Genomic DNA, 17,696 nt, shown 5'->3' with positions numbered 1-17,696 from the left:
CCTCAAACTGTGTCAAAACGAACAATTCAGAGAAAAATTTAAGAGGAAAAGTTCCACAGGTGTGTTGTGCGAAAAAGTATCCGAATTCGTGCGGAAAACGTGAAAAAGGGACTTGCATGGTGTAAATTAAACAGACAGAAAACTGTAAATGAACACTGGAGTAGAGTTACTATAGTATATTTAGTGACGAGGGTAAGGTGGAAATGAGTGTGGACAAACGTGTTTTAGTTTGTAGACGACCAGAAAAAGAATGGGCACGCATGAGTATAATGATATGGGGGTGTATTACCTTTGAAGGTATGGGAACCATAACAATTGTAAATGGTAACATCAAAGCGGCAAAATATATAGATATAATTGAAAACAACGTCTGGCCATTTATTGCTCGCCATTTCCCAAACAATGATTACATATACCAAGATGACAATGCTTCCGCCCATCGAGCCCGAATTGTTAAAGTATATATGATCAAAACCAAATTAATTGTATGGAATGGCCAGTCCAAAGTCCAGATCTAAATAAAAAACGTGTGGCAAAAACCAAAAATTGAAATGCAAAAACAAGCTCACAATATCACAGGTGTTGCGGTGCTAGAAGAGACAATTGGAACATCTGGATGGAGGTCGACGTGAATTTCATTAGAAATCTTTTCAATTCAATCCCAAAACGCATCCAAACTGTAATTAAGGCATAAAGGCAAGAGGAAACAAAACAAAGTATTAGGTAGGTCATTTAAACTTTTATTTACAGTTTGAGGTGGAATAAAAAGTCCCATTCACTTCACGTCTCGGTACAGCCGCCATCTTGGAATTATCTTTACTTTTGGCATGCGTCTGTTGCTGTAGTTACCATGATGGCAACTTTCACATGTATGGATAATCTACAGGGTAAAAATCTACGTACCTAAACTCACCTTGTGTGGATAATTTTTAAAATAAATTAATGAGAGATGTAACCGTATACACAAAGATTCTTTCTTTAGAACTGCAGAACAAATTTAGAGAACACTTTTACGCAGGGTATTTTTTACTGCAATGCTAGCTAGTTACATGACCGCATATTTATTAATTTAATTTTTATCTTATTATAAATGGGATAAAGGCAATTTACTTTATGATGTTTGATAAATTGATTATAACATTATCTTGTAGTACTAAAAAGTTTTGACAAACTTTGAGTGAAATTGACTTACTTTTATATATTTTCAACAGAATTCATAAACGTACCTTTCCCTTAATTACTCCCTCCGTGATCTGCAATTTGTATCGATTTATTTAAGTAAATAATTGATTTCATCAGAAAGGGAAGCATTTACATGATTTAAATAATCATAACGCGTAAACGCGCGTTATTCAATTTGTCTGCTCACCTGACGGCAGTTATCGACAAGACGACGCCAAAAATATAAGTTTTTATTCAGTATCAGCAGAAAAAAATATGTCGATTTTTTAAACATTATTTGCAAAAACACTATTTGGCCATTTTGGCCCCGCCCTAGAGTCAGACCCCTACCTCGGGGAAAATGAAATTTATAATTTTGGTAGAGGGCTCCCTGGTCTAGAAAATTATTAATTCAGTTTTCCTTAGATGTGTGTGGGTGTAGAGAAGATCAAGTCTTAACATTATATGCATTAACACTATACATCTATTTTGGCCCCACCGAAGAGTCAAAACTAGGGGGACATGAAATGGATTACGCTGTCGCCGTTCCCGGTTTTTAACTTTAGCTTTATTGGGGATGCCGAAAACGCATTATCAGTCAAAAGCTTGACATAATCGACAAAAATAATGGTGAAATATTGTTGTGTACCACTTTGTGATTGTTTTGGGGGATACAAATTTCCTTTGGACGAAGGATTCCGATTGATATGGAGGGTGGCAATAAAGCGGATGGACAGGAAAACAAAAAACCTATGGAATCTCGGTAAAGAAGACATCGTGTGCCATGCACACTTTTCCGAGTATGACACCACTGAATCAGGGTAGCAAACCTATATTGTCGGTTAAAATTTATCGCCAGTTTTTTTAACAAGTTAGGTTTGAAAATCCTGATTTTTAAAATTGATTTCATTGCATTGCATTACTTTAGTAATATTCTTTTTGTGTTATGCATTGGTTAATTTCATTATAGTTTATAATGTAAACGTGTTTGATGTTTTTTTCAAGTAAGCGTTGCTTTTGTTTTTTTTATCCTTCTCTTTCAGGTGTAGCTTTTGATATTTGGTATGTAATTGTTCAATATTATCTGGTATATGCATTATAAATCAAATACAATATAATGGTATGTTATTGTAACATTGTCTCGGAACTCTGTATTGTTCCAGTTTCTTTATTTGCTAATTTAACAGCTATTGATATTTGTTTGATGTCAATGACAATATATAATATTGATTGATACTCTTTGAATTTTAGTTCAACTTTCTTATTTGATGGTATCAATAATGTTTTCTTAATATGTGCTTTATAACTTGACAGATTATGTTACAAGTATAATCTCGCTATCTGCAGGTGCTGTCTGTCTATGCCTTGAACACACTGAAAATACACATCTCTCCACATTATGGTACATCATGGCAAACATTCATAAGACACAAATACTGTAAACGTTCTGCTGTATTATGAAGAAAAATGTGTGAAAATGACCATACTGCATGTGAGGCCAGTGTATGCTTCAAAACTACTGATGGCTCGTAAACTTTGCCATGTGAAATTGCCTCATTGCGAAAAGATGCTGCAGACGTTTGAACAAGGGACTGACATAATTTGGTCGTATTCCTCCTTTGAGTAGCAAGGTAAATGTCACCAAATCTAGATGATGTTATCCGCCAACTACGTTCATTGAAACAGGACTTTGAGGATGACTGGTCTCTTGCCTTCTCTTGGATCTCAGGTGCTTCTCTCTCTGTAACCTATTTAAAAATTATGACATGTTTTAAGTTCATTGCAATTTTAGGAACTAATGAAAAGAGAACTGATATTCCTAAATGTAATATTATTTCATGACTGACCTGTAAAGCATTGTCTACCCAGTACTCAGTGATGGGCATAATAAGGTAATCATGGTCTAATATAGCTGACTATGATAGCAAAGAGAAATATACATTAGATTTAAAAAAAATTTAATTTATAACACAAGGTACAAGCAGTAATATGTAAATTAAATGACATTATTGAAAGAAAGTGACGCAAGTACCTTCATATCTGCTTTAGAATGCAAGTATCAAAAAGTCAAATTGTCCGATGTCATGGCACAGTAGTTAAACACCACATTCACAGCTCGCTCTGGAAATCGAGCTTTGTTTCTGTACTAGGTGATAGCCCGCGCAAACGCGGGAATTAACACTTTACACATTGTTATGATATAAAGCTAAATATGTTGAACCATTTTAGGGAGGTTCATTTTGTATATACGTTGTCCAAGTTTTTCCTTATCTTATTTTTTAAAATTAAAAAAAAATCAATCTGTATTGTTGGATATTTAGAGGAGCGTGCAGGGTTGAAAAATCTAAACTGAAATAGAAAATATATACATGTAAGTGGACTTAATCCTGTTAATTTTTTGCAGATGACTGAAAAAATCCCACTTCTTGATTATTTTTTATTGTATTTAATTCAAACAAGTGAATGGGTATTTAGTGTGTGTGTGTTTCTCTCTCTTCCCATGTTTTTCCGATTAATACTAAAATCAAATTAATTGTTCCATTTTATTCATTAACTCTTTGTATTAAATGAAGTCCGACCCAAGGTATCTGCCCGCGATGCACGATGAACTCGTCCTACACTTTTCGTTAATTAGTCAATTCGCGTTCTTGCATGGTTACCCCGTTTTGGAAAGTTCTATCCCATTTTATCACCAGAGGTCGTGCTTCGCAAGCGTTCTATCCATCAAAACTAAAATCGCACATTCAAGACACAAATTGGCTCATTTTATTTGTTCAACATTTGTCAAATATTAACTTCTTTGTATACTCTAAATAAGTTACCGATAAATGTATTATTTATTTACATAATCATTCAATATCATTTCATTGCAAGTATAAGTATATATTTTGATGCAGACTACCGCTGACTTTGATCCGCCAAAGCGTGTCCACCACCTTACTTTCATATTTGCTATTTCGGGCTTGTTTATCAAAAATGAAAGTAGGTATTTGATTAATTTTACAATAATTACCTATCGGATAAAATTCAATTATAGCTTACGGACATCATCTCACACGTTTTGAAATAGCAAAGGTGTAAGCAGTTACTCTGGTGCAGGCGTTTTGTAGTTTATTTGCAAAATGCCTTAATTTATAAGTATAGATTTAACTTGCCTGGGATCTGTTAGGTAATTTTCAGTCAAACCTCTTTTTATTATTAGGTCCTCGGCTTTTACTGGTGCGCCTTCAGTGTAAAATATAGATATTCACTTATTAAATAATTATATATATTTGATGGGGAGAGAAAATCTGCTCATTTCATACATTTTCTATTAGTGCTGGGCTTTATAAATTTAACATTAACTTTCAAAATGAATCTTATAAATGTATATATGGTAATTAAAAATGAGCTGGCATTGTTATATTGTATGTTTGATGTATGGTACTTGTAAGCTCAGTTGCTTACAACCATACTTACCATTGTAACTGTAACGTGGTTTATGAAAGACCTTGAAGTTTTCAGTACATGACTTGTCCACGTTATCTCCTGCACAAACTTTGAAAGCATGAGAGCAACTGCTGCGACATGTTTGCAGGTACTGTGAGGTCCACGACCAGCAGGGCACTCGCAGTGCGAGTTGAGGATATCTCCGGTAACTTTGTCAAGCTTTAACTTGAAAGTGTAGGAAACCTGGTAATGTAAAGATATAAAACAAGTGATTTACTTAGGTTTATTTAAGAAGTTTATAAGTCTTTTTTACAAATAGCATTATCTACTAGGTTAATATTTGGATTTTTTAAGTGATTTACATAATTAATAATTATATTATAACAATATTTGGGTTTTTTGTGCTACACGTTACCTTATTTTTCATTGATGCCCCGACAATACCAGACAGATAAATTTCATTGCCATTAAACATGAATGAAACTGCCTGAATCCTCCTATTTTCCACCAAGTTTCGACCTTTTTCAATTGCTTTCACATCACCAGAACACTGTTTATCCCCTGATAAAAGAAAAAACACCCCAAAAACTATTGTAACAAATTTTGCAGCCTTTTGTTACCTTAGAATTTCAGGTACATACGTACAGGTGCTGTTTTGCAAAGTTCTAGATAAATAATTAACACTTTCTGAATCAGAATAAAGTAATTTACCAGCTAATCGATGTACAAAGTACATATCAGTTAGTTCGGCACACAGTTTTTAGCTCACCTGAGCTGAAAGCTCAAGTGAGTTATTCTGATCACATTTTGTCTGTCGTCCGTCTGTCTGTCTGTCTGTCCGTCTGTCTGTAAACTTTTCACATTTTCATCATCTTCTCAAGAACCATTGGGCCAATTTCAACCAAACTTGGCACAAAGCATCCTTAGCCTAAAGGGATTCAAAATTGTGAAAATTAAGGACCACGCCCTGTTGCAAAGGGAGATAAATAGGAATTTATGAAAATTTTCAAGAAATTTTAAAAAATCTTCTTCTCATGAACCATAAGACCAGGAAAGCTGAAACTTGTGTGGAAGCATCCTCAGGTAGTGTAGATACTAAATTGTGAAAATCATAACCCCCAGGGGTAGGGTTGGGCCATAATGGGGGTTCGAATTTTAACATATGAATATATAGAGTATATCTTTAAAAATCTTTTTCTCAGACACTAATCGGCCAAGAAAGCTGACACTTGTGTAAAAGCATCATCAGGTAGTGTAAATTGTGAAAATCATGATCCCCGGGGGTAGGGTGAGGCCACAATGGGGGGTCGAAGTTTTACATAGGAAAATATAGAGTAAATCTTTAAAAATCTTCTTCTCAGAAACTAATCAGCCAGGACAGCTGAAATTTGTGTGGAGGTATCCTCAGGTAGTGTAGATTCAAAGTTGTGAAAATCATGATCCCTGGGTGTAGGGTGGGGCCACATGGGGGGGGGGGGGGTGTTAAAGTTTTACATAGGAATATATAGAGTAAATCTTTAAAAATCTTCTTCTCAGAAATTAATCAGCCAGGAAAGCTGAAACTTGTGTGGAAGAATCCTCAGGCAGTGTAGATTCAAAGTTGTGAAAATCATGATCCCTGGGGTAGGGTGGGGCACAATGGGGGGTCGAAGTTTTACATAGGAATATATAGAGTAAATATTTAAAAATCTTCTCCTCAGAAATTAATCAGCCAGGAAAGCTGAAACTTGTGTGGAAGAATCCTCAGGCAGTGTAGATTCAAAGTTGTGAAAATCATGATCCCTGGGGTAGGGTGGGGCACAATGGGGGGTCGAAGTTTTACATAGGAATATATAGAGTAAATATTTAAAAATCTTCTCCTTAGAAACTAATCAGCCAGGAAAGCTGAAACTTGTGTGGAAGTATCCTCAGGTAGTGTAGATTCAAAGTTGTGAAAATCATGATCCCTGGGGGTAGGGTGAGGCCACATGGGGGGGGGGGGGGGGGGGGTGTTAAAGTTTTACATAGGAATATATAGAGTAAATCTTTAATAATCTTCTTCTCAGAAAATAATCAGCCAGATGATTCTTTATAATTGTTAAGACTTTGGCTCCAGGACAATTCTTTGGTCTCACAAGAAGGTTCAGAGTTTGTTGTAGCTAAATATCCCATATATAAACAATTGTAAAGGATCTTTTTGAGAACTGCAATACTCAAAATGTGATATGACAATAAAATTGAAGCATGCAGGTATTTTTTCATTAGAATCTTTTTGTATTACTGTATTGAGTTATTGCCCTTGATTTATTGATTCTTGATTATTTTAATTAATGCATCCACTGTTATCCAATTATTGTGATGATTATTTTTATACAATAATTAATATTCAATGTATATATGTTGTTCTGCATAAGTATTTTTGGGTTAGGACGGATTGGTTTGTTTATTTTTGATTTCCAATTCTTAGATACTATGAATTATTTTAGGCCGGCACATACATGTATATAGGGACAGTTTCTACTGAGTTACATTGAGCGACTGTTTGGGGTTAAACTTGAACAGGTTGGGATAGATGGAGTGTGTGGACAACCTGGCTCTACCTTATTTCTTGTTTAAGAACCTACGGTACAGAGTATGCGGTCATCCCTGCCCTGTATCGCATTACTACAAGAGTGCGGTCATTCCTGCTTGTAATGGTGGTGGTTGCGGCGGAGCACTAGTGTGTGGTCATCCCTGCTGGTGTTCTAGCCTTTCTAGTGCAGTGTGCGGCAATCCCTGCTTGCGTTAACGTTGGTACCTGTTGAGTTGCGTAGGTGTGCGGTCATCCCTGCCTGCGTAACGTTGGGTACCCTATTTATGTACAGGAGCGGTGATTAAAGTCTGCTCTTGTAAATATTGGCAGCAATTAGGGCTATCCCAGTCTATCTCCGGTATGGGCCCGCGGGGATCACAGGCAGTGACCCCTTGCACGTTACAAAATCATCCTGTTAGAACATAAGAATATCCAGGGGGGAAATGGATTTCATTTATACAGGATCTACATTTATTATTGTACATTGTCCAGATTGTTTGTATTATGACTCCATTTAGCTGACTTTATCATACCTATTGTTCCTCAGGTGAGCGATGTGGCCCATTGGCCTCTTGTTGAATAATGTCTCCAAGGACTTCTGTTAGCTGCTAGAATCCCCTTGAAGGCCATGAAAGGGTTGGTAGAAGGACTGGTTCACTCTCAGAATTGTTGTTTCTTTCGTATGCTCTTAACCTATCGCCAGATTTGTAATGTATTTAAGTCACAATCATATAATATCGACAACCACAGCATTATATGCATAGACACAAACATCTGACCTTTAAAAAGAAACGAATGAACTGTTCACCATTTCTGATTAAAAAAAATCACTGAAATGTACTGTACCTCTCAACTCTCAACTCATCTGTCTTACTGCCTTTCGTCGATGCTCATCTAGTTATGAGCTCTTTTTTCAACCTTTCAACAGTCCATGATACAAAGGACGCGCTACTAGCCTCCAAAGTTGCAAGCGTTTTTAGCTCACGTGAGCCGAAAGCACAAGTTAGCTATTCCGATCACAATTTGTCTGTCGTCCGTCTGTCTGTAAAGTTTTCACATTTTCAACATCTTCTCATGAACCACTTGGCCGATTTCAAAGTACCTTGGCACAAAGCATCCTCTTAAACTAAGGGAATTCAACGTTCCATCCTCAGGTAGTGTAGATTAAAAGTTGTGACCTTCATAACCCTTGGGGGTAGGGTGGGGCCTCATTGGGGGTGACTTTTTACATAGAAATATATTGAGTAAATCTTTAAAAATCTTCTTCTCAGAAAGCAATCAGACAGGAAAGCTGAAACTTGTGTGGAAGCATCCTCGGGTAGTGTAGATTCACATTGTGAAAATCATGACCGTCGGGGTAGGGTTGGGCCTCATTTAGGGGGGGGGGGGTTCGACTTTTTTACATAGGAATATATAGAGTAAATCATTGAAATTCTTCTCAGAGAGCAATCAGCCAGGAAAGCTGAAACTAATGTGGAAGCATCCTCGGGTAGTGTAGATTCAAAGTTGTGAAAATCATGACCCTCGGGGGTAGGGTTGGGCCTCATTGGGGGTTGACTTTTTGCATATCAATTTATTGAGTAAATCTTTAAAAATTTTTTCTCAAAAACCATTTGGCAAGGAAAGTTGAAACTTATGTGGAAGCATCCTTAGCAGACGTAAATTCAAGGTTGTGAAAATCATGACCATCTGGGGTAGGGTGGGGCCACAAATGGTGCCAAATTTTTACATAAGAATATCTAGAGTAAATCTTTTAAAATATTCTTCTCAAGAACCATTTGGTCAGAAAAGCTGAACCTAACATGGAAGCTTACTCAGATAGTGTAAATTTAAGGTTGGGAAAATCCTGACTCACGAAGGTAGGGTTGAGCCACGATGGATGGGGGGTTGCATTTTTACATAGGAATATATAGAGTAAATATTTAAAAACCTTCTTCTCAGAAACCATTATGCCAGGAAAGCTGAAACTTGTTTGGAAGCATCGACAGGTAGTGAGATTTCAAGGTTAATCATGATTGCTGGGGATGTGATGGCGTTACAAGGGGAGGGGGACAAATTTTTCCACAGGAATAAATAGAAAAATATCTTTAGATATCTTTAATTGCCTAGAAAAGCTGTAACTTTAGTGAAAGCAACTTTAGATAGTGTTGATACAAATTTGTTTAAATTACAATCTTTAGGAGTAGTCTAGGCCACATTGGGGATTCAGTTGTACAAGGAAAACATTTTAATTATTCACCAAAACTGAAATATTATAATATATGCAAGCATTTGGATATTTTGCTGATTCTGTAATATTGTTTAAACTTTGGCCCCTGGACGATCATTGGGCCTCACAAGGGGTTCAGAGTTTGATGTAGGTTTATAACCTGTATATAAACAATTGTTAAGGGTCTTTTTGAGAACCGCAATGCTGAATGTGATATGACTACACAATCATCCTGTTAGAAAAGGATCTTGATTATAAATATAGGAATATCCAAGGTGAAACAGATTTTTTTTGTATAGGACCTACATGTATTATACCACATTGTCCAGATATTTTGTATTGTGACTCCATGAATCTGATTTTATCATGCCTATTGTTGCTTAGGTAAGCGATGTGGCCCATGGGCCTCTTGTGTATGAAAATCATTGGTTTTTTTTTTATATTTTTCCCTTACGGCTAATAGCACTTAGACTGGTTATGAACGGGTTATCTTACATTTATTTCAAGACAGAAATCTATGCGATTCAGTGAAACAACCTCCATTTCTTTCGGCGTAAGATTATGAAAAGTCTCAAAACTGCCTTATGATGCACTGTAAAGCTTTCTGAATGACAGTTGTAGTTATCATTAAACAGTTTTATATTATTTTTTAATCAAAACTAAATCTACATTTAAAAAAAAACCGGACTTGCCGAACTTGCACAGACATACCGCAGACTTCTTATATTAGTACAGAGGCGTGCCAAAAGTGAAGATAAGTTAGTCTCTTCTTTCCTTTACTTTCGTCGATAACGGTAAGTTCATAGGTGAATATCTAGGTTATAAATTCAAAGTTATCCCTCTTGTTTTGCAAACTGAAAGTTATGACGTAGAAGTCTGACCTTTGGGGTAACCGGAAGTGTGACACCGTCTGCTAGTCTATATATAGCCCGTTCAACAATGGCAACAAAAAGACGAGAGCTGTCATTGTTAGAAAGAAATGCGATTGTTGAGTTACATAGCGCGGGTATCAAGGGGACAGACTGCTTAGCAAACAGGGCATCCACTACCAACTGTTTATGGAGTTTTGAGACGTTTGAAAGACCGAGGAAGTGTAGAAAACCAAAGTCGAAGTAGGAGGCCATCTTTGTTGTCGGAGGGATACTCGGAAACTTGGATCTGTCGTAAAAGCAAACAGAAGACACCCACCCTGATATATGTGAAATATTTAATGAGTTTAGACCTCAAACTGTGTCAAAACGAATAATTCAGAGAAAATATACGAGGAAAAGTTCCACCAGTGTGTTGTGCGAAAAAGTATCCGAATTCGTGCGGAAAACATGAAAAAGCGACTTGCATGGTGTAAATTAAACAGACAGAAAACTGTAAATGAACACTGGAGTAGAGTTACTGTAAACGTATAATATTTGGCTTGTACGGTATTTGGCGGAAATTAGTTTTTGAACAAGTTGGCGTAGATTTGAATTAGCGTATTCCTGAATGTGACTATTCTTGAACATATATGCATGGCATTTAGCGATGTACTTGATTTAGCGGAAGCCGCAGACCGCCAAAAGCGCTAAATAGAATACACAGCTAAATGTAGTACGTTTACAGTATATTTAGTGACGAGCGTAAGGTGGATTGGGTGTGGACAAACGTGTTTTAGTTCGTAGACGACCAGAAGAAGAATGGGCACGCATGAGTATAATGATATGGGGGTGTATTACCTATGAAGGTATGGGAACCATAACAATTGTAAATGGTAACATCAAAGCTGCAAAATATATCGATATAATTGAAAACAACGTCTGGCCATTTATTGCTCGCCATTTCCCAAATAATGACTACATATACCAAGATGACAATGCTCCTGCCCATCGAGCCCGAATCGTTAAAGAATATATCAATCAAAACCAAATTAATTGTATGGAATGGCCAGTCCAAAGTCGAGATCTTAATAGAAAACATGTGGCAAAAACTAAAAATTGAAATGCAAAAACAAGGTCAAAATATCACAGGTGTTGCGGTGCTAGAAGAGAGATAATTGTAACATCTGGATGGAGGTCGACGTGAATTTCATTAGAAATCTTTTAAATTCAATCCCAAAACGCATCCAAACTGTAATTAAGGCAAGAAGGCAAGAGGAGACATAACAAAGTATTATGTAGGTCATTTAAACTTTTATTTACAGTTTGAGGTGGAATAAAAAGTCCCATTCGCTTCACGTCTCGGTACAGCCGCCATCTTGGAATTATCTTTACTTTTGGCATGCGTCTGTTGCTGTAGTTACCATGATGGTAACTTTCACTTGTATGGATAATCTACAGGGTAAAAATCTACGTACCTAAACTCACCTTGTGTGGATAATTTTTTAAATAAATTAATGAGAGATGTAACCATATACACAAAGATTCTTTCTTTAGAACTGCAGAACAAATTTAGAGAACACTTATACGCAGGGTATTTTTTACTGCAATGCTAGCTAGTTACATGATTGCATATTTATTAATTGAATTTTTATCTTATTATAAATGGGATAAAGGCAATTTACTTTATGATGTTTGATAAATTGATTATAACATTATCTTGTAGTACTAGAAAGTTTTGACAAACTTTGAGTGAAATTGACTTACTTTTATATATTTTCAACAGAATTCATAAATGTACCTTTCCCTTAATTACTCCCTCCGTGATCTGCAATTTGTATCGATTTATTTAAGTAAATAATTGATTTCATCAGAAAGGGAAGCATTTACATGATTTAAATAATCATAACGCGTAAACGCGCGTTATTCAATTTGTCTGCTCGCCTGACGGCAGTTATCTACAAGACGACGCCAAAAATAAATCATTCAATGCTTTAGCAATGCACACAGGGTACTCAAAGGTTAAAATGACGAGTTTTATTATGAAGTCACAAACGTTGAACGCTGTAAACTGCAACGTCACAAGCGAAAATCAAAGTTCACGCTTTGAACTAACCTTGGGATAACGTCAATTAAAAAACGCGCGTTACTCAATTTGTATGCACACACCGCTGTAAAGTGCAACGTCAAAAGCGAAAATCAAAGTTCACGCTTGTGGCTGTTACAATGGCTATTCTATTAATATGAACTTCCCTTAGGATAATATAGGAATTTTAAGGTATAAACACATTAACAGACAAGACAAGAAATTAAAAAAATGTAAATTTAAGCATTAAATCCTGATTAATGAAAGATACAGTCTCATAACTGCAGCGATGCTTACGCGCGTTACTCAATTTGTTAGCACACACCGCTGCAGTTATGAGACTGTATCTTTCAAACAAAAAATGATTCAATGCTTAAGTAACCATTCCTGTCGCTGTCACAAAGTATCCTACGATTAAAACCAACGCCACAATTCATTTAATTTCTCAAAATTGTTTAGAATATCAAATTTCACAAAAAAAAGGAGCCGGAGATGTTATTTCTTCTCCACCAGTCTCTCCTCGCGAATTCTGGAAGAATCCTAATGTCGGAGGTGGAGGATAATCTATGTAATTTGGGCCTAGGTAAGGAAGAGGGTCGCCATTGTCAGCTAACCATGGCGAGGAAGTGGAACTTTTCAATCCCTGAAGCCAAACGCCGGAGAGCGAATTTTCATCTGAAAGGAATTAAAATTAATATTAATTATAACTGGTCGTGTTAGATTGATGTCCTTAAAAAAAGAACTTTGTATAAAGATTCAGAAAATTGATTCAATAAAAACATCATGTAATGCTCAATGAATCAAAATAGTTCTACGCAAAAGGGAATTACAGAAATACCCCAGAAATTATAACACAAAACAAAAAAATAACTTAAATTTAAACTTAACCCCCCCCCCCCCAATAAAAATTCATACGAGTGTTTGTACGTGTGGAAGTACACAATAAAACCTATTTTTTTTTAAATATTAAACTTTTAACTAAATCGTTCACCATTTCGTAAATAAATATGGGCAAAATGTTAATTCAGGCTGCATATCAAGCTGTTCACTAAAGTTGAATGAGCAAGTGCCATCTTTGAGATAAATACTGAATTTCGATTGCAAGAACAAACTGATTTCTAAGACGAGTTAATAGATATATGTTTACATTTACAAAGCATGATTACCTCTATTTCTTACGGAAATTGATTGTAATTCAGAGCTCTGTGGAAATTGACAAGATCGACTGAAATCAATAGCTACAAGCCCTTTTTATCGATTGGTGGAAACATTCTTTTGTGCAATGTCGCCACCTTCTTACCCCGCATGGAACACCAAAGGAAGCATTTAATCACATTTTACATCCACTGTTTTTTTTCCTTTGTGACTTAAATTCATACAGCTCTAACTGAACGGACTGAAATAACGCAATCCAGTGAAACAAAGAGCTCGGGGGCGCGTGATATTACGCATTTCTTGAATTTAAAATGCAATTGCTTAGATAAGTTAATGTTAGAGTAGCAAATGATTTATACACCGATCGTTGATATCTTCTTCTGTAAATTTTGTGTAAATTTCCATAAAATCTAAAGCTACATGTACATTGAGATCAAGGACTCCGCAGACTTGCACCGGCTGACCTTTTATATATATATATATATATATATATATATATATATATATATATATATATATATATATATATATATATATATATATATATATATATTGCGACATAGCACAAAAAATACATAACCCGCCTGCGTAAGCGGGTAATGTCAATTTTATTTTTGCAATAATCGCTACTTTCAAAACCCGCATGCATCATCAAACAAAGCATTTTATTATTTTATTTTTACGTCTTTCTTTCAAGAACTTGACGAATTGATTGTAAGAGAAAGAAAAATTAACTAAATTACCGATAATTTCAAAAAGACGTCAGGTAAAAGAAACAGCATACTCGTCTTTTCTGGGCGTTTGAGTCTGACATCATCATGACCACTTCATGCAGTCCGTGATTTTTTAAAAGTTGCTCAAGGTTTCGACCAATTATTAAACGGGGCGTGTATATTTCAGTCCTGTTAGTTTATACACAGCTATGAATTGCAATTAATTTCCGTAAGAAATAGAGGAAATCAAACTTGGTGAATGTAAATATATCATGGTACGTGTGCATAACTGGCTAATGCAGGTTATGTATTTTTTCTATAATATTTGCTAGGTTTTATTTTTAAGCTTGTGTTAATTACCAAAGAATCAGTTTTGTTAAGAAAATGTTTACCAATTAAGGATTTCACTCTGTCATACTCGGCTTCGGAGTTCAGTAACAGGAGCCGTCCTCCATCATTAGCACACTGTTGTCTGGCGTCAGTATTGCTCTTAGGTTCATTAATATACAGACGATAGCATCCCAACACGGTGTCAGCCGTATACCCCGGTGCCGTGCAGGATTCTGAGGATTCTGTAATTATTGCATCGAAGCAAATGTATGATTTTGTCTTAAAAATGTAGAGCAGTTAAAAAAAATAAAAAGTAGCAGAGTAGCCTTTTATATTCCAAAATTTTCGGATAATACTCTCTCTCTGGACTACTGAAGTTTGATGGATGGAAATAAAATAACAAAACATAAAATTAGGGAGTAACATTTACATAAAAATAAACATGGAGAAACTAACATGAGTTTTAATCTTTTTAAGATAGTTTTTTTTTACTTTCACCAAGCTAGTATTTTAATTAAACCCATTACCTTTTCTGGGGAAGTTCAATACAAGAACAACAGTCGTCAATGTTGCCAACTCTAGTGGACTAAAGATGTAGTCCCCATCTAAATGAAAAATAACAAGAGGCCCATGGGGCCACATCGCTCACCTGAGCAACAATGGGCGTTCAAAAGATATTGTGCAATATGGTCCCTCGGTAGAATAACAAAAAATAAATATTGTCATTTTTACACTTAGTTTTGCATACACGTAATCTTTGACATTGTACCTTCATGAGATACTATTTTTTACCAGAATAAGAAAATCCTACGCAAGATATGAAACTAAACATTTGGTAGGTGTACACTGTTAAGTTGTTAACTTCCAATTCCCTATATATATTCGTTCCCCCCCCCCCCTTGTAAAGCGATCAAAGTAAATGAGAGCATAGAGCATATAGGTACATTTTTTTCATCAACTACTTACTAGTTATTGTATTTTTTTTAAAAAATATAATAATTATTGTATTTTATTTGAAAAATACTACATGTATAGATGTGAAGAAGAAAATTGTACCTCAATGTGCTCAATTCCTCAAATTTAAAACATTCAAAAATTTAATTTGTCTTCTCTATTATAATTAAATGACTGTTATTTACCTCGCGTACAAACCAGGATAGTTTTCCGCTGTGATATTTTCTTAGGAATAGCGATAATTACTTTATCCCCGCAACAGAAATGTGTCAGAACTAAGGAAACTGTTTTAAAGATGTCGTTTTTATTTACTCGTGTTTGAAAAACTATCAAAATTGATGTAAATTTTACTTTATTTATTGTATAAAGAGGGGGCCCCAGAGAGTAGGTATATACAGAATATCATTCTTTTATTTTGTTTTACAAGTATTTAACATACTCTAATTCATACAGAATTTGTAATGTTCAACCAAAATTTCGGCATTAATCGTAGAATTATAAGCAAGATACAGAGCTCATGCACAGTTCGCTTAAGTTTGAGTCATATTTTGTCAACGCATTGAAATATTTAGCCTCAATTTACTTCACAAAATCGGCACCAATATATTTTGCATGTTTCAAAAATTTCCCTTCATACGCAAACTGTTGCACAACAAGCAAATTCATCATAGTCAGATCGACCCTTTTTCGTATAATGTCATGGCTGCTTTAAACAAAGAACCTCGTTTTGAAGTATGGAATACGAGTCTTGGTAAAATGGGTATGCAAACCCGGGCCGTGGCAAAATAAAAGCCGGGGCAGATCGACAATCGTCAATTCCAAATACGCATTATTTTGCACAATATTTACACCGAATACATATATACTGGTCCATCAAATATCCTGAAATTTATATGCGATTGGCAGATTCATAACTGCCAATCTTTTGTTTTGCCCAGACCAGGTTTTGCCTACCCATTTTACCGGATGCCGAACGCGAAGCTGAAACACGCCTTTCCTTTATTATTATTTTCGTAATAACTCAGATTTGAAACAGAATTAGCACTTAATTTTTCAATTTATATTCCCCTTCCCATAAGGATAATTTATGCTAAACTACGTTGAATTTGCCTCGGTAGTTCTTGAGAAGAAGATTTTTAAAAATGCACCCCCCTTTTTCTACAGTTTCAAGGTTTTCTCCGCTTTGAATACAGATCGGACTTTTATTTCTGCAATTTATATTCGCCCTCCCATAATGCTTTGTGCCAAATTTGGTTGAAATTGGATTAGCGGTTTTAGAGAAGAAGTTTAAAATGTAAAAAGTTTACAGACGGACGGACGGACGGACAGACGGACGACGGACAAAATGTGATCAGAATAGCTCACTTAAGCTTTCAGCTCAGGTGAGCTAAAAATGTAATCGAATTTCATAGTAAGCATTCGTACATTCCTGTTTAGAACGCTTGAAATTGAGATTTTAAAATGCGCGAAATCGCAAGAAGCGGTCGGTCCTAGACTTAATTTTTTTTAAAATATTTTTCTAGCAGTTGCAAACTACATTAAATTGCAACAAGGAAGAGGTGTTCTGTGGCAACTCACAATGAAAAAATTACGCAATTTGAAAAAATTATTCAAAGTGCATTAAAGGATGACTGCATTTAAGGACATGCGATATTTGCGAGAAAATAAACTTTTATAACAAACATTTTTCTTTAAATTGCAGAAGTGGTCAACATCCAAAATACAACTTTACGTAATTGCGTTAGATGAATGTATCTTGCTACCAAGTTCGCATTTGTTTTCATAGGCAGGGGTCATCAAAATTTCCTGAATCTCCATACGATAATGAGGACGACTACTTTTATACTGACCTCGTATATAGTCAGCGCATGTCTGTCTATTGTTCTGCATTTAAGGTACCTCACTACACCTACACTTATACTTTTTAAGACACTACGTCAGAAGATGGCGATTTAAATGTTTTGTTAAACTGTATATATCGTTCGAGTGGTTTGTATATCGTCGTAGCTCAGTGGTTAAAGTATTGGGCTTCAGAATCTGCTCGGAGCTTTTGTTTATGTTAACTGAATTAAATTTTTGGAAATGTAATTTTTACTCCAAAATCGCACATTTTTTGCCTATTTGACTTAAACACTTCTTATGTATTATGATATCTATCATAATCAAGTAATTTTCTGTTGATTTGAGAAAATAGTGGTGTAGTGATCCACCTTAACAGTTTTTGTATATTTGTTTTATCTAAGTTATGTCAATGGGGGAT

At 35.5% G+C, this 17,696-nt stretch overlaps 1 protein-coding gene and 1 long non-coding RNA gene across 3 annotated transcripts in view; both read right to left on the bottom strand.

Annotated features, from left to right (window-relative positions):
- Positions 1 to 2,183: 2,183 nt before the first annotated feature.
- On the bottom strand, positions 2,184 to 4,459 carry LOC136276572 (uncharacterized). Its single transcript, XR_010715086.1, has 3 exons — positions 3,194 to 4,459; positions 3,009 to 3,077; positions 2,184 to 2,909 (listed from the first exon to the last, which is right to left on the bottom strand). It is a non-coding gene; the product is annotated as an uncharacterized lncRNA (long non-coding RNA).
- An 8,244-nt stretch (positions 4,460 to 12,703) lies between these two features.
- LOC117689421 (uncharacterized) overlaps positions 12,704 to 17,696 on the bottom strand; it is a 38,529-nt gene continuing 33,536 nt past the window's right edge. For both annotated transcript variants that reach the window (XM_066088927.1, XM_034470465.2), the window contains exons 3-5: positions 15,010 to 15,087; positions 14,545 to 14,724; positions 12,704 to 12,959 (exon numbers count right to left, since the gene is read on the bottom strand). In XM_066088927.1, the coding sequence (XP_065944999.1) occupies positions 12,748 to 12,959; positions 14,545 to 14,724; positions 15,010 to 15,087 (470 nt within the window). In that variant the 3' untranslated portion in view covers positions 12,704 to 12,747. The remainder of the gene's footprint in view (positions 12,960 to 14,544; positions 14,725 to 15,009; positions 15,088 to 17,696) is intronic.

This window comes from Magallana gigas, chromosome 6, assembly GCF_963853765.1.
Source record: "Magallana gigas chromosome 6, xbMagGiga1.1, whole genome shotgun sequence".
Lineage (NCBI taxonomy): Eukaryota > Metazoa > Mollusca > Bivalvia > Ostreida > Ostreidae > Magallana > Magallana gigas.
The sequence above is the reverse complement of the archived record's forward strand: the minus strand, read 5'-3'. Positions and strand labels throughout refer to the sequence as shown.